At 43.4% G+C, this 15,771-nt stretch overlaps 2 protein-coding genes across 3 annotated transcripts in view; one reads left to right on the forward strand and one right to left on the reverse strand.

Moving 5' to 3' along the window:
- Positions 1–563: 563 nt before the first annotated feature.
- Positions 564–4,566, forward strand: serf2.L (small EDRK-rich factor 2 L homeolog). The gene is made up of 3 exons (XM_018253165.2): positions 564–714; positions 2,791–2,893; positions 4,105–4,566. The coding sequence occupies exons 1-3, from the start codon at positions 708–710 to the stop codon at positions 4,166–4,168; spliced, it is 174 nt and encodes a 57-aa protein (XP_018108654.1). The 5' UTR covers positions 564–707; the 3' UTR covers positions 4,169–4,566.
- A 2,978-nt stretch (positions 4,567–7,544) lies between these two features.
- The window catches only part of LOC108711436 (ras and EF-hand domain-containing protein), a 39,281-nt gene continuing 31,054 nt past the window's right edge, over positions 7,545–15,771 (reverse strand). For both annotated transcript variants that reach the window (XM_018253167.2, XM_018253166.2), the window contains exons 10-17: positions 14,444–14,639; positions 14,249–14,350; positions 12,643–12,790; positions 10,905–10,986; positions 10,163–10,277; positions 9,015–9,119; positions 8,850–8,926; positions 7,545–8,270 (exon numbers count right to left, since the gene is read on the reverse strand). In XM_018253167.2, the coding sequence (XP_018108656.1) occupies positions 8,174–8,270; positions 8,850–8,926; positions 9,015–9,119; positions 10,163–10,277; positions 10,905–10,986; positions 12,643–12,790; positions 14,249–14,350; positions 14,444–14,639 (922 nt within the window). In that variant the 3' untranslated portion in view covers positions 7,545–8,173. The remainder of the gene's footprint in view (positions 8,271–8,849; positions 8,927–9,014; positions 9,120–10,162; positions 10,278–10,904; positions 10,987–12,642; positions 12,791–14,248; positions 14,351–14,443; positions 14,640–15,771) is intronic.

The following is a 15,771-nucleotide window of genomic DNA, read 5'->3' on the forward strand; positions in this document are numbered from 1 at the left end:
ATGGCAACCCTGCCTGCTTCACATTTTAGGGAAAGGCCATACTGGGCGTATCCACAAACAATTTCCCTCACTCTGCGCCCGCAGGCGCTAATCACACGAGGCGATTGGTTTTCCGAAGTCGCCGGAAGTTTCCTCATGAGGCAATTACACTAATGCAGTGATCCCCAACCAGTAGCTCATGAGCAACATGTTGCTCTCCAATCCCTTGGATGTTGCTCCCAGTGGCCTCAAAGCAGGTGATTATTTTTGAATTCCAGGCTTGGAGGCAAGTTTTGGTTGTATAAAAACCAGGTGTACTGCCAAACAGAGTCTCAATGTAGGTTGACAATCCACATAGGGGCTACTAAATGGCCAATCACAGCATTTATTTGGCACCCCAAGAACATTTTTTATGCTAGTGTTGCTCTCCAACTCCTTTTACTTCTGAATGTTGCTCACGGGTTCAAAAGGTTGGGGATCCCTGCACTAATGTAACCCTGGCACCCACCAGTTCACACGCTGCAGACACTCCCCCATGACCATCCATTGGTTAGGACGCCGAGATGGGCGGAATGGTAGGGAAGCTCTACAGCTCAGGTGCTCTAGACAAAACATTGATTCCTCGTGACTGGGATTAGCCAATAGCTGAACGCGACTGAGTGTGAAACACGGAGGAGGAGTAGGAAGTTGGAACTAGACAGGCGACTCGGTTAGGGGACACCGGAGAGATGACTCGTGAGTATCCCCGAGAATATTAGCGTTTGGGAATATAGGACTGCGCAGCTTCTGCAGTAAATCTCAGTAGTTTCTTGCTGACTCGAGGGCTGGGGGTCATGTTAGAGACTGCGGCCTTGTGTGCCACGTTAATCAGGGCCTGGGAGTGTGGAGAGAATGTTGAGAAAGCAGGGCTGTTCTCTCAGCCTGTGATTGCTGTGTATTTATACAGTGCTGCTGCTGCAGGGATAATGTGTGAGAGCTGCTTTATACAGACACTCCCTGCCCCACAGACACTCGCCCATAGCCCGTTATCTTTATATGCCCTGGGGCTAACCCTGTACCTACATCCACTCACCTGTACTACATCCATTAGCCTGCCCCTGCACGCACTCACCTGTACTACACGCACTCGCCTGCACTACACGCACTCGCCTGCACTACACGCACTCGCCTGCACTACACGCACTCGCCTGCACTACACGCACTCGCCTGCACTACACGCACTCGCCTGCACTACACGCACTCGCCTGCCCCTACACGCACTCGCCTGCCCCTACACGCACTCGCCTGCCCCTACACGCACTCGCCTGCCCCTACACGCACTCGCCTGCCCCTACACGCACTCGCCTGCCCCTACACGCACTCGCCTGCCCCTACACGCACTCGCCTGCCCCTACACGCACTCGCCTGCCCCTACACGCACTCGCCTGCCCCTACACGCACTCGCCTGCCCCTACACGCACTCGCCTGCCCCTACACGCACTCGCCTGCCCCTACACGCACTCGCCTGCCCCTACACGCACTCGCCTGCCCCTACACGCACTCGCCTGCCCCTACACGCACTCGCCTGCCCCTACACGCACTCGCCTGCCCCTACACGCACTCGCCTGCCCCTACACGCACTCGCCTGCCCCTACACGCACTCGCCTGCCCCTACACGCACTCGCCTGCCCCTACACGCACTCGCCTGCCCCTACACGCACTCGCCTGCCCCTACACGCACTCGCCTGCCCCTACACGCACTCGCCTGCCCCTACACGCACTCGCCTGCCCCTACACGCACTCGCCTGCCCCTACACGCACTCGCCTGCCCCTACACGCACTCGCCTGCCCCTACACGCACTCGCCTGCCCCTACACGCACTCGCCTGCCCCTACACGCACTCGCCTGCCCCTACACGCACTCGCCTGCACGTTCTTGTGCCTGTGTACAGAAACAGACTATCATGTTTTCCTTTCAGACTTTGGAATCTGGTATGTTTGGTATAAAACAAAATATTTAGCTATAGGAGTTAAGATAGTGTTTGCACACCTTTTCTGCATAACTCCAGCTGATTGAGCTCATGCCAAGGGGAATGGGGAGATATGTTACCATTTATTGTAAATCCCTATTAAAGTGCTTCTTCTGCATTGAAAAACAATCCCAACTTGGCCAACTGTTTTATAACTGAGACATATCATTCCCTTTATCAGATTAGTCACTGTTTTTGGACTCTCTCTCCTCCTGCAGGTCTATGCCCCTTGTGATACAAGCAATACATTGCTGGTCCTTCTTGCTGCTGACTGGTATTGCCTCCTTGCTTTATTATATTCAAGGAGCCCCAGGCCCTTCTCCATGAAAGATTTGCTTAAGGTGTTGCTTCACCTAAATAAATACTCACCCAAGTTCTAATCATTCCTATGGGATATTTAGAAGCATATTTATCAATAGGTGAAAGTTAGAGCTAAAAATCCCATAGAAATTAATAGAACTTGAGGTATGAAGCTCTAAACTCATATTTTAATAAGTTTGCCCCTAAGTCTTTGCAGGACATGGAAACTCAATTTCACTTGAGTTTGTTTCCTAGGCCAATGCACTTTTTGGGAAATAACAGCACAGGCTCTGGAAAGTTTCTATCACATCGCTGCCATCTTACCTTGCTTTTCCAGTCTCCCCTCAGTTAGACTAGACTTGGCCATGCACAACGTATAAACATTTTTCCTACTGAGCAAGTATAAGGTGATCAGTATAGATGCCAATTTAAGAGGTAGGTGATTATGATTAGACAAGTGATTTTTCCCTGTGTATTGGAACTGAACAATAATTCTTGTGCAGGTGGAAACCAACGTGAGCTTGCCCGACAAAAGAATATGAAGAAAAGTCAGGATAAACAAAAGAAACAAGATGATGGCTTGTCTGCTGCTGCACGGAAGCAAAGGTACTTATTTTAACGTTCTGCCTAAAAGCTGTTGCACATATCCACTGGTAAACTGCCAGGCAGCTCCTTACCCGGGCCCTGAATGTACGAAGCTTCTGCCATGTTGCAGCCCCTACGCGTTGGGGCTAAAGTTCCCGTTGCTTCTCACTGCAGTTCATTTTATTTGTGGTGCCGCTACCCTCTGTCTCCCACTGTATTTACTGTGTTTTGGGTGCCATCATTTCTGCCCCTCACTGTATATTGTATTTATGATCTGGATTTATTGTTCCCAGAAGTCAATTTGCCATTATTTACACTGCAAGGTACAAGCCGCTCATAAGCATCAAGAATAGAAAGGCTACATTGGACTTTGCTAAAAAAAAAAAAACAACAACAACACATAAAACAGCCAGCACAGTTCTGGAAAAACATTCTTTGGACAGATGAAACCAAGACCAACGTCTACCAGAATGATGATAAGAAAAAAGTATGGAGAAGGTGTGGAACAGCTCATGATCCAAAACATACCACATCATCTATAAAACATGGCACTTCCACTTACGTACAGGAACACGGAGCAGAGGTTGGCCCGAAAATGCTACAACAAGCATACACAGCCGATAACCGACGCCCTCTCTACAATACCATTGTATTCTATTACAGAACTTCTGTTATCTGCTAAGTAGCCTGTGCCTTTTCTTCTGTTTCAGCTTGAATGGCATACATACATAGTTTATATAAACACTATATATTCGTATTCTTTCTAAACATAACACATAACTTTTACCAATGCAGGGAAACTGTTAAAGTAATTAAAATATCACGAAGAAGCTTTAACTGTTTACAAAAAAAAAAGAATCCCTTTAAAAATGACAAAAACCAACAAATGTTTAACCCTTTAAGTACCATAACTTGTAGAATTGATAGCACCTGAGTAAAAAGACCATTGTGCCGCATCCATAGATTCTATGTGTCTGGCTGGCTCTTTGATCTTCATGCAGCATGTTTCCATGTAAACCAAAAGGGCATTGCAGCACTGAAAGGGTAAATAAGGCTTAGTAGATGTAATGTAGGTGTGTGCCACTCATTGTGTTGCTCAAGTATTCATTTTGGGGGTATAGTTTTCCTTTAATAGTGTCTGCAAAGCATTTTCATTAAAAAAAAGTGTCCTGCAGTTGAGTGCTCTTTATTTTTTGTGCTTCCAAACTGACTGCACATTTCTGTTTCTGTAGAGATGCTCAAATAATGCAGGAAAAGCAGAAAAAGGCCACGCAAAAAAAAGATGACCCAAAATAGCCAATGTGGAATGCTACAAGTTACGGCAGAAGATGACAGACATTTTATAACATGATCCAGTGCTGGATAAGGACATTAACCTGACCCTTTCACCAAACCACAGTGCTCTCACTGCTATGTACTGTGTTCAGCCTTTTTATTTGTCACAGGCTTGTAGCATAGCTCCTTTATTGCCTCTTGTACATACTATAAATTCTCCATATGATTCTCTTTATTTTCATCTATTCCCCACTGATGGCTCTCTAACTGCATGCTGGTTTAGCATTGCTTAAGTCTGCTCTGGAAAATACATGTTTTGAGGGAGTACAAACAGATCATGTCCCTTCCTTCAACTCAAATGACCTTTTTGTATTCACGGTGACCCAGTTGAATATTTAATAAAGAATTTTTTTCTGTGAGTTGTGAATGTATTTTTAATTTTGTCTTTTGCTGATTTTGATGATGCTTTTATAATTCAGTGCTCCAACAATTTCTCCTCGGTTTTACGGAAAATACAAAGGAAAAATGTAAATTCTGTAAAACAACACGTTCACTATGTTGGCATGGCTGTAGGATTAGACACGTCACTGTCACTTTAACAAACAGCAAAATGCGTAAATGAGGCTTTTAACTAGAGATGCACAGAATCCACTATTTGGGATGCGGCCAAATAATATGAAAGATTTGGCATATGCAAGTTAGGCACCAGAAGGAGAAAAAGGGGAAAGTGGAAACAGTTGGTTTTTTTTTTTTTTTTTTTTTTTTAAACTTCCTTGTTTTGTGACAAAAAGCTGCACGGGTTTCCCTTTCTGCCCCATATTTGCATATGCAATTTAGAATTCGGTTCAGCCAGGCACGAATCGTGGTTTCGGTGCATCCCCACTTTTAACCCATTAGGAGTACAACCTAGACACTGGAGGATCAGTCGGTTTAGCTTTCACCTTTCACTGTTGGAAGTGCTAAAACTGTGTTGCTTTTTGTGTGGTGTGGATGAATTTTTCTCTTTTTTTATTTTTTTGTATTTTATTTTTTTACAATTTTTAATAGCAGTTAAGCTGGCCATAGACGCAAAGATCTGATCGTACGAATCAAGGATTGGTACGATTTTCGGACCGTGTTTGGAGAGTCCCGACATTTTTCCTCCGGCGGAGATCGGTCCTTTGGTTGATCGGAACAGGTTAGAAAATTTCTGTTGGCAGCCGATAATATCTCTGCGGGTATTGCCGATCGTACGATTTTCAGTGGGAGACTGTCACTAGCTTTGATTGGACATAGATATCGTACGATTGCTGTCAGGGGCAGAACATTGCTGATCTGTTCTTTTGTACTTTATTTGATCTGACTGGTAAGACTTTGATCTGAATGGTTAGTGGCGGGTCAGGAGATGGGAAAGTCCGATCGTACGATGATTCGTACGATCGGATCTTTGCATCTATGGCCAGTTTAAGGAGTATATAATTCTGTTTCCAGCCACCAGCATTTTTTTCTTCATTTTATCTGCCAATTGTACATTGTGCTTAAGGGGTGGTGGCAAACATGCAGATTCGGGGGAGAATAGTTACCCAGCGACAAATCTCACTTCTTTGGGTGACTAATCTCCCCAAAAAGCCTTCCCGCTTGCAAGAATGTTTATCCCGGTGGGATGGCATACAGATTGCTTTGTTTTCCCAAAGTCGGCCAAAGTTTCTTCGTGAGGCAACTTCAGAAAACCAAAACAATCCATATGCTGTCCCGCCGGCGATTCAGATTCTTGCTGGGGGGAAAGCATTTTTGGGGAGATTATTTGCCTGAAGAGGAGATTTGTCACTGAGCGGCTAATCTTCCCCCCCCCCCCAAATCTGCACATCTACCACCACCCTCAGCATTGTCTACTTTTGTAGTTGTGACAGGTAGCTACTACTAGTAGGGTTTTCATCCTTAAGTCTGCTGATTTTGGTGGGGGTAAACAGGAGACTAGGTTGCTCAGCATAGGGCTATCTGGCTTTGGTAGCTAACTTTACCAGCACTGCCACGCAGCTACTTACCACAGGCTAATACACTGGAGCTCTGCAAATGCCAGCGTTAATGTTAGAACTAAGAGCTATGACATGGACCAGATATGCTTTTAAACATTTGATCTAGATTCCTGTGAGGCAGAATGCAGCAAGAATTACATGGGGGCAGATTGTGGCAGAGCTCGCCACAAAAAACATAGCCACTTTCTAGTCATTCTTATGGGAGTTTTAGAAGAATATTTATCAATGGTCGAAAGTTAAGCTGGCCATAGATGTGCAGATATAATGGTACGAATCCTCAATTTGGACCGTGTATGGAGTCTCAACATTTTTTGTACTAGAGCTTGTTCGATCAGACAAGTTGGAAGATTTGTCAGCTAACTCTGCATGTATTGCCGATCTGACGATATCCAAGGGATTGCTGTCACGGACAGGATATAGTCTGATTTGTTCCCTTTGCTGCTTTTACTATTTTATTTGATCTGAATGGTTAGTGGCAGGTCAGAAGATGGCACAGAACGATCATTCGTCCGACATGAAGGCAATATCTGCACGTCTATGGCCAGCTTTAGAGTTCACGGTTTGATAAATGCAATTCTAAAAATTCCATTGGAATGAACAGCAAAGACCAACCGTTTTTCTGTGGGGAGCTCTAATTTCACGCTGTTATTAATAGTTCTCTCTCTTCTCCCACATTCTTTCAAATGGATCACACCTGGAAAACTGACCAGCAGGTGGAGCTGTTAGTGTAAAACTTGCTGCACAACCTATGTGAGTGCTGTCCAGAGCTTTTCCCATGCAGTGGGCCAGCTGATAAAACATTTCCTGAACTGATTAACTTGCCACACATGGACCAATGTTTCTGCATAATGTGGGAAACCTGTGGATTAGCCAAATTGCGCTAATGATGTTGTGTGTTTTCATCCAATCTAGTCAATGAGAAGGCAGTTCAGGGAGATTAGTCGCCCGAAGAGGCATCGATTTGTCGCTGAGTGACTAATCTCCCGAAATAGCAGCATGTGTCTCTGCCCTAAAGGTGAAACTACCCCCTGTGTATAAGATAGGCTATAAATGGATACCACCAGTGACAGTGGAGCAGGGCCGCCATCAGAATTTGACAGCTTCCGCTCCTGCATCAACTTCGGCGACTCAAGGGAGGCCTGGCTTATCTATTAAGCACAGCACGGCCGGGCCCCCCATAACACTTAGCCTCTGGGCCCCCTGATGGCAGCCCTGCAGTGGAGTAACTTTGCAGGACATATAAAATCACTGTGAACCCACCCGTGGGGGCCCCTGTATAGAGAAAGCAGTTCTGCCCCCCACAAATGCAGGGGATGCTTCCGCTATAGTTATGCCACTGATTAGTGACAAAATAATTATCTTTAGGCTCTTCATACAATAAGTATTTTTAAACAAATAAAATATTTATTAACAGTTTTAAAAAATTCCCTGTAATGCAGTACAGTTGCATTGTACAATTTCTATTACAGTCTCCCCCCCCCCCCCTTTTTTTAGACAGTTCATTAAAATGTGCAGACATACATTCAAAGTAAACATCCTGGTGGGGCATGTAACCCCCAGTAAATACTTATATACGATTAGGTATATTAAATGCCTCATAGAGGAGTGAAATCCAGTACGTTTTGCCATCCATTCTAGCAGGGCAAAACCTTAAGTACTAAAAAAAAAAAAAATATATATATATATATATATACTTTACATAATTCTAAAAGATCTTTTGTAGCTTCTCAAAATATTCAAGTTCTGTGGAATTTACGTTTAATGGCAGGCAGTGAAGCGAAAGATCCAATCAGAAGAAGGAAAAACAAAGTGCACTTTTGTAAGTCGCCTAAACGCTTTGTGCTCCTGTGCAACCATTTCTCTTGATTTAGCCCAAGGCTGTCAATGTCGATCTTCAAATTTCTTTTCTCAAAAGTACAATCTTTACAGTAAATTCTGGTGCAGACGTATAGCAATCCTTCATATTAAAAGCATTGACTTCAAGCCAATATGTCTCAGTTTATAGATGAGGTTACATCTTGCAGCAATTGGACTTCTTGTCCTGAATACCGAGTAACGTCACTGGCTCCTTGTTTTCTACTTCCAAGTCTGTACATTTCTTCACTTCTCTGCAATGGAAACATTAAGTAGCAAATTAATATTCTAAAGCTATAGAATGATCCAGATAAACCGATAGATGTGTCCTATGTGATTCCATTTTCTTATACCTGTACAGACCCATTCCCGCAACCCAGACCCACAACTTTCCCCCACTGATCTGCTACCTGACCAAACCCGCAATAGGCCAACATATTTTCCGACCCAAGGACATTCAAAACCGGAAGTGACGTCACTCCAGTGGTGAACCCACACAGAAATTGAAAAAACTACCACAACTACTGGGGAGGGTGGGAAGGCTCAAGTTCACACCTATGTTGGGTACCCAGCCAGGTTACCCACGGACTGCCCTCACAGCCAGGGAATCTGGAACTTTTTGCCTGAAACCTGACCACTTTACGGGTATTCCGCAAGTACCCAACCTATGCAGGACTCTAACATGTAGTGTATACATGATAACTGCAGCAAGCTGTTTAACTTTAGTAACACAAAGTACCAATTTATAGTTTATCAGGGCTCTTTTTCTTACCCCTCAGAGCAGGAATTGTCAGTGAATCAGACCAGAGCAGAACTCTGCATGTTGTGCTTACCTAGCAAGGTGCAGAACAGCTTCTACTACATTGGTACCGTCTTTTGCACTGGTCTCACAGAAGAGGGCGCTGTAAGCCTACAATAAAGGAGTTCTGAATAAGGCGCTGGACAAAGTCACGTCTGGTAAAATACCTACAGATCACATGACTGGATTCTGTACCTACCATGGCCAACTTTTCCCCCATTGATGTCTGAATGCCATTCATTTCTGTCCTTATGTCCGTTTTGTTGCCAATTAGCATCATGGGAATGGGTTTGTCAGATGTGTTCTGTAAGGAGAATAGTAGACACAGTCAGACACCATGAAAAAAAAAAATGTAACTTTTATTTAACTTACATGATACATAGATGATACATATTAGAAACATCAACGTTTCGGTCCATGGTCTGGGACCTTTGTCAAGATGCACTACCTCATTGACATCTTGACAAAGGTCCCAGACCATGGACCGAAAAATTGATGCTTCTAATATGTATCATCTAAGTTAAATAACTCTTCTACTACTCAACATTGACACAGCACCCGGAAGTGGAACACTCGAGTATAGCGTGTGCGGACGCCAAAGGCATTATAATTATAAATATATATCTATATATCACTGTCATGACTAGGTATCCAAGCCATAGGACTAGCCTGCCAAAACCTGGTGGGCCCAGATCTGAAATTCGTAAGCTTCTTCCTTCCATGAAATATATTTCGTGAGTGCGCGCATGTGCACACACGCGTCACAGCGTGGTTCGACGATCCGGTGCGCAGGCTCAGCAAGGAAGGCCAGAGGGGGGGCCTGGGACAGCAGCCCCGGTGGGCCCCCCAGTGCGACCCTGGCTCTATATGACACCTGTCTATATCTAATTAAGAATGGGTCCTGGAAGTTACGTGTTTGATGGGCGCAACGGAGCCAAGTCAAACCCTAAATGCTATGACAATACAACAAAGTTGAGGTTATTATGAATGATATGGTTACCTTTAAGGATAGATAGCAAGACAGATTCCACCAAATACTGAACTGAATCTGGATTCTAATTTGCATATGCAAATTAGGGTCAGGAAGGGAAAAAGTGTAAAAAAAACAACCCAATTTTTTCTTTGTTTTGTGACAAAAAGTTATGCGATTTCCTTTCCCGTCCCGTATTTGCATATACAAATTAGGATTCAGTTCGGCCAGACATGAGGATTCAGCCAAATCCGAATTTGGATATGGTGCATCCCTTGTTACCTTACATATAGAGCTATAACCATATTGCCATATTGATATTGACCTATTTTTTGTGACTCTATTAACTGGACCAACAATAAGTTGCAGAACCTTACCTTGATCTCGTCTATCCACTGTCGCACGTTAAGGAAGCTCCTCTCAGAGGTAACATCATACATCAGCAGAACGCCATGCGCCTTGCGGAAATAGGACTTGGCAATACTGCGGAACCTTATGGAGAATACACAGAATGAGACTGTATGACTTTCCAGAAGCACAAAGGGAAAACAAAGAAAACCCAGTGGCTGTATCAGGAAGGTGAATTTAGTTTGTCTCTGTCAAACAGTGATTAGCAGCCTGCGACTATGCACTAGAGTTGTAGTTTGATAACACCCGGGGGTTCACAGGTTGTCCAACCTAGCTTTAAGCTAATTCTAAATATAGGTATATACAGTAGATCAGGGATCAATCAGGGGTGTTCTAATCTTGCACTGGCTGGCTGTGAATATATACTGAAATTACGTTGTACTGAGGACCACAGGCGGACTACAGGATCCCAAATATTTTCAGTATGGCACACTGGTCAGACACGTCAGAATGTTGGCATTTTATGAGCTAGAAATTGGAGGTCTCTAGGACCTGATCTATCCCAAGTTACCACCCTGTGTGCTCGTGGGACATTGTAACCACTAAGGGCAAGTCTTACTCCCCTAGGTGCATTCTTGTATACCACTGTAAGCTGTGCTTGGGCAAGAGAAGTAGTTCATGGCCATCATTTATAAGACTCTATCAGTGCTATTTTCAGCCACATTTTCTTATCAAAGCAGTGAGCAGAACACATGCAAGGTCTGTTCCCACCTCTCCTGGCCAGCTGTGTCCCAGATCTGTAATGTCGTGTGGTCTCCATCAACCATGAGCTTCTTTATCTGGAAATCAACACCTAAGGGAAAGCAAAGAAAACGTGTGGCTGCCTTTTAATAGCCTAAACAAGTTCCTAAAAAAAAATCGCCAATGGTTATTTAGAGATACGTCAGGTGGAAAGACAAATAGAACAGGCAGGCAAAGGTCCCATGAGGCTGGGAAATCCACAGTATGATGAATCTTTTTAAAATCATTTGCATTAGGTTTTCATCATTCTCTTGCATATGTTGATAAAGAAAAACTGTATTTATCGTTGAAAAAACATTTAGCGAACCTACATGCTTCAAAGAATATATTTAATATGGATAGGAAGGTTTTGCCATCTGCCATACTACAACCTACACAACATATACAGTTTCAAACAGCTAAATTTACCCTTTAATAATAGTAAAGTTGAACTTGATGGATGTACATTATGTTACTCTGTAATACATTTGTTTTGGCATACTAGGCAATATGCAATCTATAATATCAGATACCATATATTATATTTTTGAATTACGGCAGCCATACTCTAGTCTAGATGAATCTGAAGTGTACCTGGCCAATCAGCCAAATGGATGAATGTCATGCAAGGGAGCAGCAGATATGGAGAGCTGGACATTTAAACTGTATGTTCACATACATAGATATTGGTGAGACTGGCCAGTATACCATAAGGACCAGTAACATCAACATTAAAAAAAAAAAAAAAATTGTTAGTATACTACGAAAAAAAAAAAAAGAACCACCAACAGATATTAAACTTTAAAATCGCAAAGTCTTTATTTGGAAATAACTTACTGAAACTACGCTTGCGCTCCTCTTCTCTTCAGAAAAGGCGTCAGGGTGATGATCCATCATGCGGCACTCCATTTCTCCTCCCTGGCTATCTCCTATAAGGAAGGCAGGGAGGAGAAATGGAGCGCCGCACGATGGATCACCAAATCGCCTTTTCTGAAGAGGGACGCAAGTGAAGTTTCGGTAAGTTATTTCTAAATAAAGACTTTGTGATTTTAAAGTTTAATATGTGTTGGTGTTTTTTTATGTAGTATAATAATGTATTTTTTATGTTGTTACTGGTCTTTTAAAAGAGAACTAAACCCCCTTTTTATTAAAACCCCTACCCTCCATAGTACTCGCCACACAGGAGTTAACACAAGTAAATACTCCTAAGCCAGTAATTACCCATTATTGCAGAGTCAGTGCAGTGGAGCTCAAGCCTCGCGCAGGCCATCTTCAGCCGCTAAATGTTCTGAAAATTACCGAAGCGTTGGAAAAAGACCCAAAAATTACTGAAGCGGCTGAAGATGGCCCCTCTCTCCGCAACAATGGGTAATTACCAGTTCAGGGGTATTTACTTGTGTTGACTCCTATCCGGGGGGGGGGGAGCAGGGAGGGGGACTAAAGAGGGTAGGGGTATTTTATTAGAAAAGGGGTTTAGTTCTCCTTTAAGACCAGCAGTCCTTATGATTTTATTGGTATATGTAACTAAAACATGAAAAAAAAAAATGTATGGAAGCTTTATAACAAGCCAGAAGATGACCTCAATAAAGACATAATGCTGAGTAACAACAGATTACACAAACAAGGAAGGATAAGGCTGGATCAAGAGAGAACAAGGGAAAGGGGAATATTGATCAATATTACTAGAAACTGGGTCAGTCAGATGGAAACAGACAGAAGTACACCCAACCTAATGTTGTAGGAATGTCTCCCCGGAACTCGTTCAGGCACAGTCTGAGAAGGAAACTGGATTTCCCAGAACCAGCGTCACCAGCAAGCACAAGTCTGTATATTGGGCTGGACGCCTGTGAAACCTCTTCTGCTGGCACCCCCTGTTTCTGCAAGGACATGAATCACAATGTGAGTAACTGTATCTGGAATGTACTCTGAAAAGGCAACATAACCTTCATCTACAAAATAAACGATTTGCTGGTTACTAAATTGCTAGTGTTGATGGAGTTGCCTGCCACACCTCATTTTCCCCTGGTCTTGTTTATTCTTGTGGGGCAAATATCTTCCCTAAGGGAAATCTCAAACTTTTCTGCATCGGGCAGCCTAACCGGCAATGCAGGAAGCAGTAAATAAATCAGAAATTGACATGACACTTGCCCTTTAGAATAGAACAGGAACTGAAAGTGTGTCACTAATGTTATCAAATCAGTAGTAAACAGGCATATATATACGGTACCTGCATGCCAATTATGATCCCAGGTCACTTTTGGAAACTTATCAGTTTATCTTGTATTGGGGTATCCATAACACTTGCAGCACCACCAAACTCAAACTTTTTTAGCTTCCTCAGTTCTTCAGTGATGCCTTCTAGCCATGCCACCCATATCGCCCTTTAACCCTTTAAAGGAGAAGGAATGTCTGTTTGCACTTGCGGATGCCAAATGTTAGGAACCCCCAAGTGATTGTATTTACTTACCCGAAATCCCCCCGGGGATTTTCTAGTGAGCACAACGGAGAGATCTTCTTCCAGCGTCTTCTTTCTTCAAATTTCCCCGGGCAATCGCATGCGCAGTAGACCGAAATAGCCGGCTAAGTTCCGCTTTTCGTTCTGCTGCTCATGTGCAACCGCGAGAAGAAAGAGGAAGACGGAAGAGGATCGCTCCGTGGTGCTCGCTGGGGTAACCCTAGGCCGGTGCAGTTTTCTGCTGATAGGAGCACCGGCCCGGGGTTTCAGGTAAGTAAATACAATCACTTGGGGGTGCCTAACTTTTGGCACCACCAAGTGCAACCAGACTTTCCTTCTTTAAAACGACCAACTATATAAGGAGCCTGAATAATCTGAAAAATTTATTTTAAAGGACAAGGAAAGTGTAAATCACTAGGGGCTGTTGAGGCCTTTCAGGGGCAGGGTTATACCCCAATGTCAGTGTGGTATTCAGCAAAGAGGAGCACCAGCCCAGTGTTTAAGTTTAGGAATTGTAATCACTGGAGGGTGCCTTACATATGGCTACCCACAGGTGATTTAGAATGATTTTGTCCTTTAATGTTGTGGCCAGAAGTTTCATGTACATTTCAATAACAGTGCATAGAATATGTCACAGCTACGAATAGGAAATCTAGAGCTTATGTTCAGCTGCAGAACACAGCCTATACAAAGACAAAATATGCCTACAAGCAAGATACTAAACAAAAATGCTCACAATTTATAATGTACAGGAGACCCACGGGAAGAATAGTTAAATATCAAAATCTTAATTTATTCTCAAACCCCAGAATATACTCTATATACTACAAGCATCTCTACGGGGATGCTGGAGCGCACACACAGGATCACTTCTACTCACCCTGGGTGTAAAGGCAGGGAGCTTTCTCTTCGATGAAGCTGAAGAATCAGCGCGGCTTAAAGGGCGAGACGGGCTCCATTTGAGTTTTCCATCTACTTCTGACTAGAAACATAATGTTAAAGAAACTGTATAAATCATTTTGGGCTGCAATAATTAGTTGTTGAGTGACGGGCATGAAAAAAAAAAAAAAGTTACCTCAATATCTGAGTTTGCATAATGGATGCTTCCATTCCAGCGTTCCTCTGAGCTATTGCTGTGCTCACTTCCAAATTCACTGTCCACATCACTGTAGCCCACGCTGCGTGGCAGGGATACCCCACTATCTATACATCTGTCCGCCCAAGTGGCTACATCGGAGAATTTTCTGTAGGGATCATCATCTACTGTGAAACTGAAGGAAAATCTATAGTGTGAGTGGTGAATGGACCAAGGGGACAAAGCACTCATGTCTATTTCATCCACTGTCTACATTTAAGTGGCCATTTGTCATTTGTGGGATTGGCTTTAATATGGATCTCCCAACAGTTGCTTTAGGACAGAGACACACGCTCAGATTCGGGGAGATTAGTTGCCCAATAACAAATCTCCTCTTGACTAATCTTCCTGAACGGTCTCCCGCCGGCTAGAATGTAAATTGCCGGCGGGGTGGCACTCGGATCGCTTCGTTTTCTGAAGTCGCCCGAAGTTTCCTTGTGAGGCAACTTCGAGCTACTTTGGAAAACTAATCGGGGAGATTAGTTACAATGTCTAGCCGCAATTAAAAAGCTTAAAGTGCTTAATCCCTTCCCTTAATTTATTTAAAGAGATACGGACACCTGAAATTAAACCTTTTTTACAGTACATCTATCATAACATTGTCTTTGCATGTTATTTGTAATTTTTCCATAAAAGTATTTGCCTGATTTTTTTACTTATTACTTATCTGATCCCCATACTCATCTATGAGGGGGCTGCCACATTTGTGCAGCAGGAGTCCGTTAGCATTAGAAACTGTAACTGACAAGCTGAGGTGGACAGTCAGGTTGGCAAAACAGTCAGGTTTAGGAACTTCAAGAAATAATTACTAAAGCAGCCCTATCAGCAAAAAATGATCAACATGACCTATAGGTGACTTTTAATGTAGTAGTTTCATGGTTTTAGTGTTACTATAACTTTAAAGGTCGGTGACACATGATAAGATTCTGGGGAAATTAGTCGCCCAGTGACAAATCTCCTCTTCTTCGGGCGACTAATCTCCCCGAACAACCTTCCTGCTGGTGGACTTCAGAAAATGAAGCGCTCAGAGTGCCATCCCATCGGCGATATACATTCTAGCCTTCGGGAAGGCTTTTCAGGGAGATTAGTCACCCAAAGAAGAGGAGATTTGTCTTTGGTCGACTAATCTCCCTGGAATCTTAGCGTGTCACCACCCTAAGAGTTATTGTTACACAGCATACTGGGCTTAATAAAGGGACTGGTTGGTGGCACGAAGAAAACTATTTTCAGTGCTGCTGAAGTGTTCTTTTTTTGGCTTATATCCCCTT

This window comes from Xenopus laevis, chromosome 3L, assembly GCF_017654675.1.
Source record: "Xenopus laevis strain J_2021 chromosome 3L, Xenopus_laevis_v10.1, whole genome shotgun sequence".
Classification (NCBI taxonomy): Eukaryota; Metazoa; Chordata; class Amphibia; order Anura; family Pipidae; genus Xenopus; species Xenopus laevis.

Coding starts and splice junctions, on each gene's coding strand:
- serf2.L (XM_018253165.2), top strand. Junction 2,894..4,104: donor GCTGCTGCACGGAAGCAAAG/GTACTTATTTTA, acceptor CTGTTTCTGTAG/AGATGCTCAAATAATGCAGG.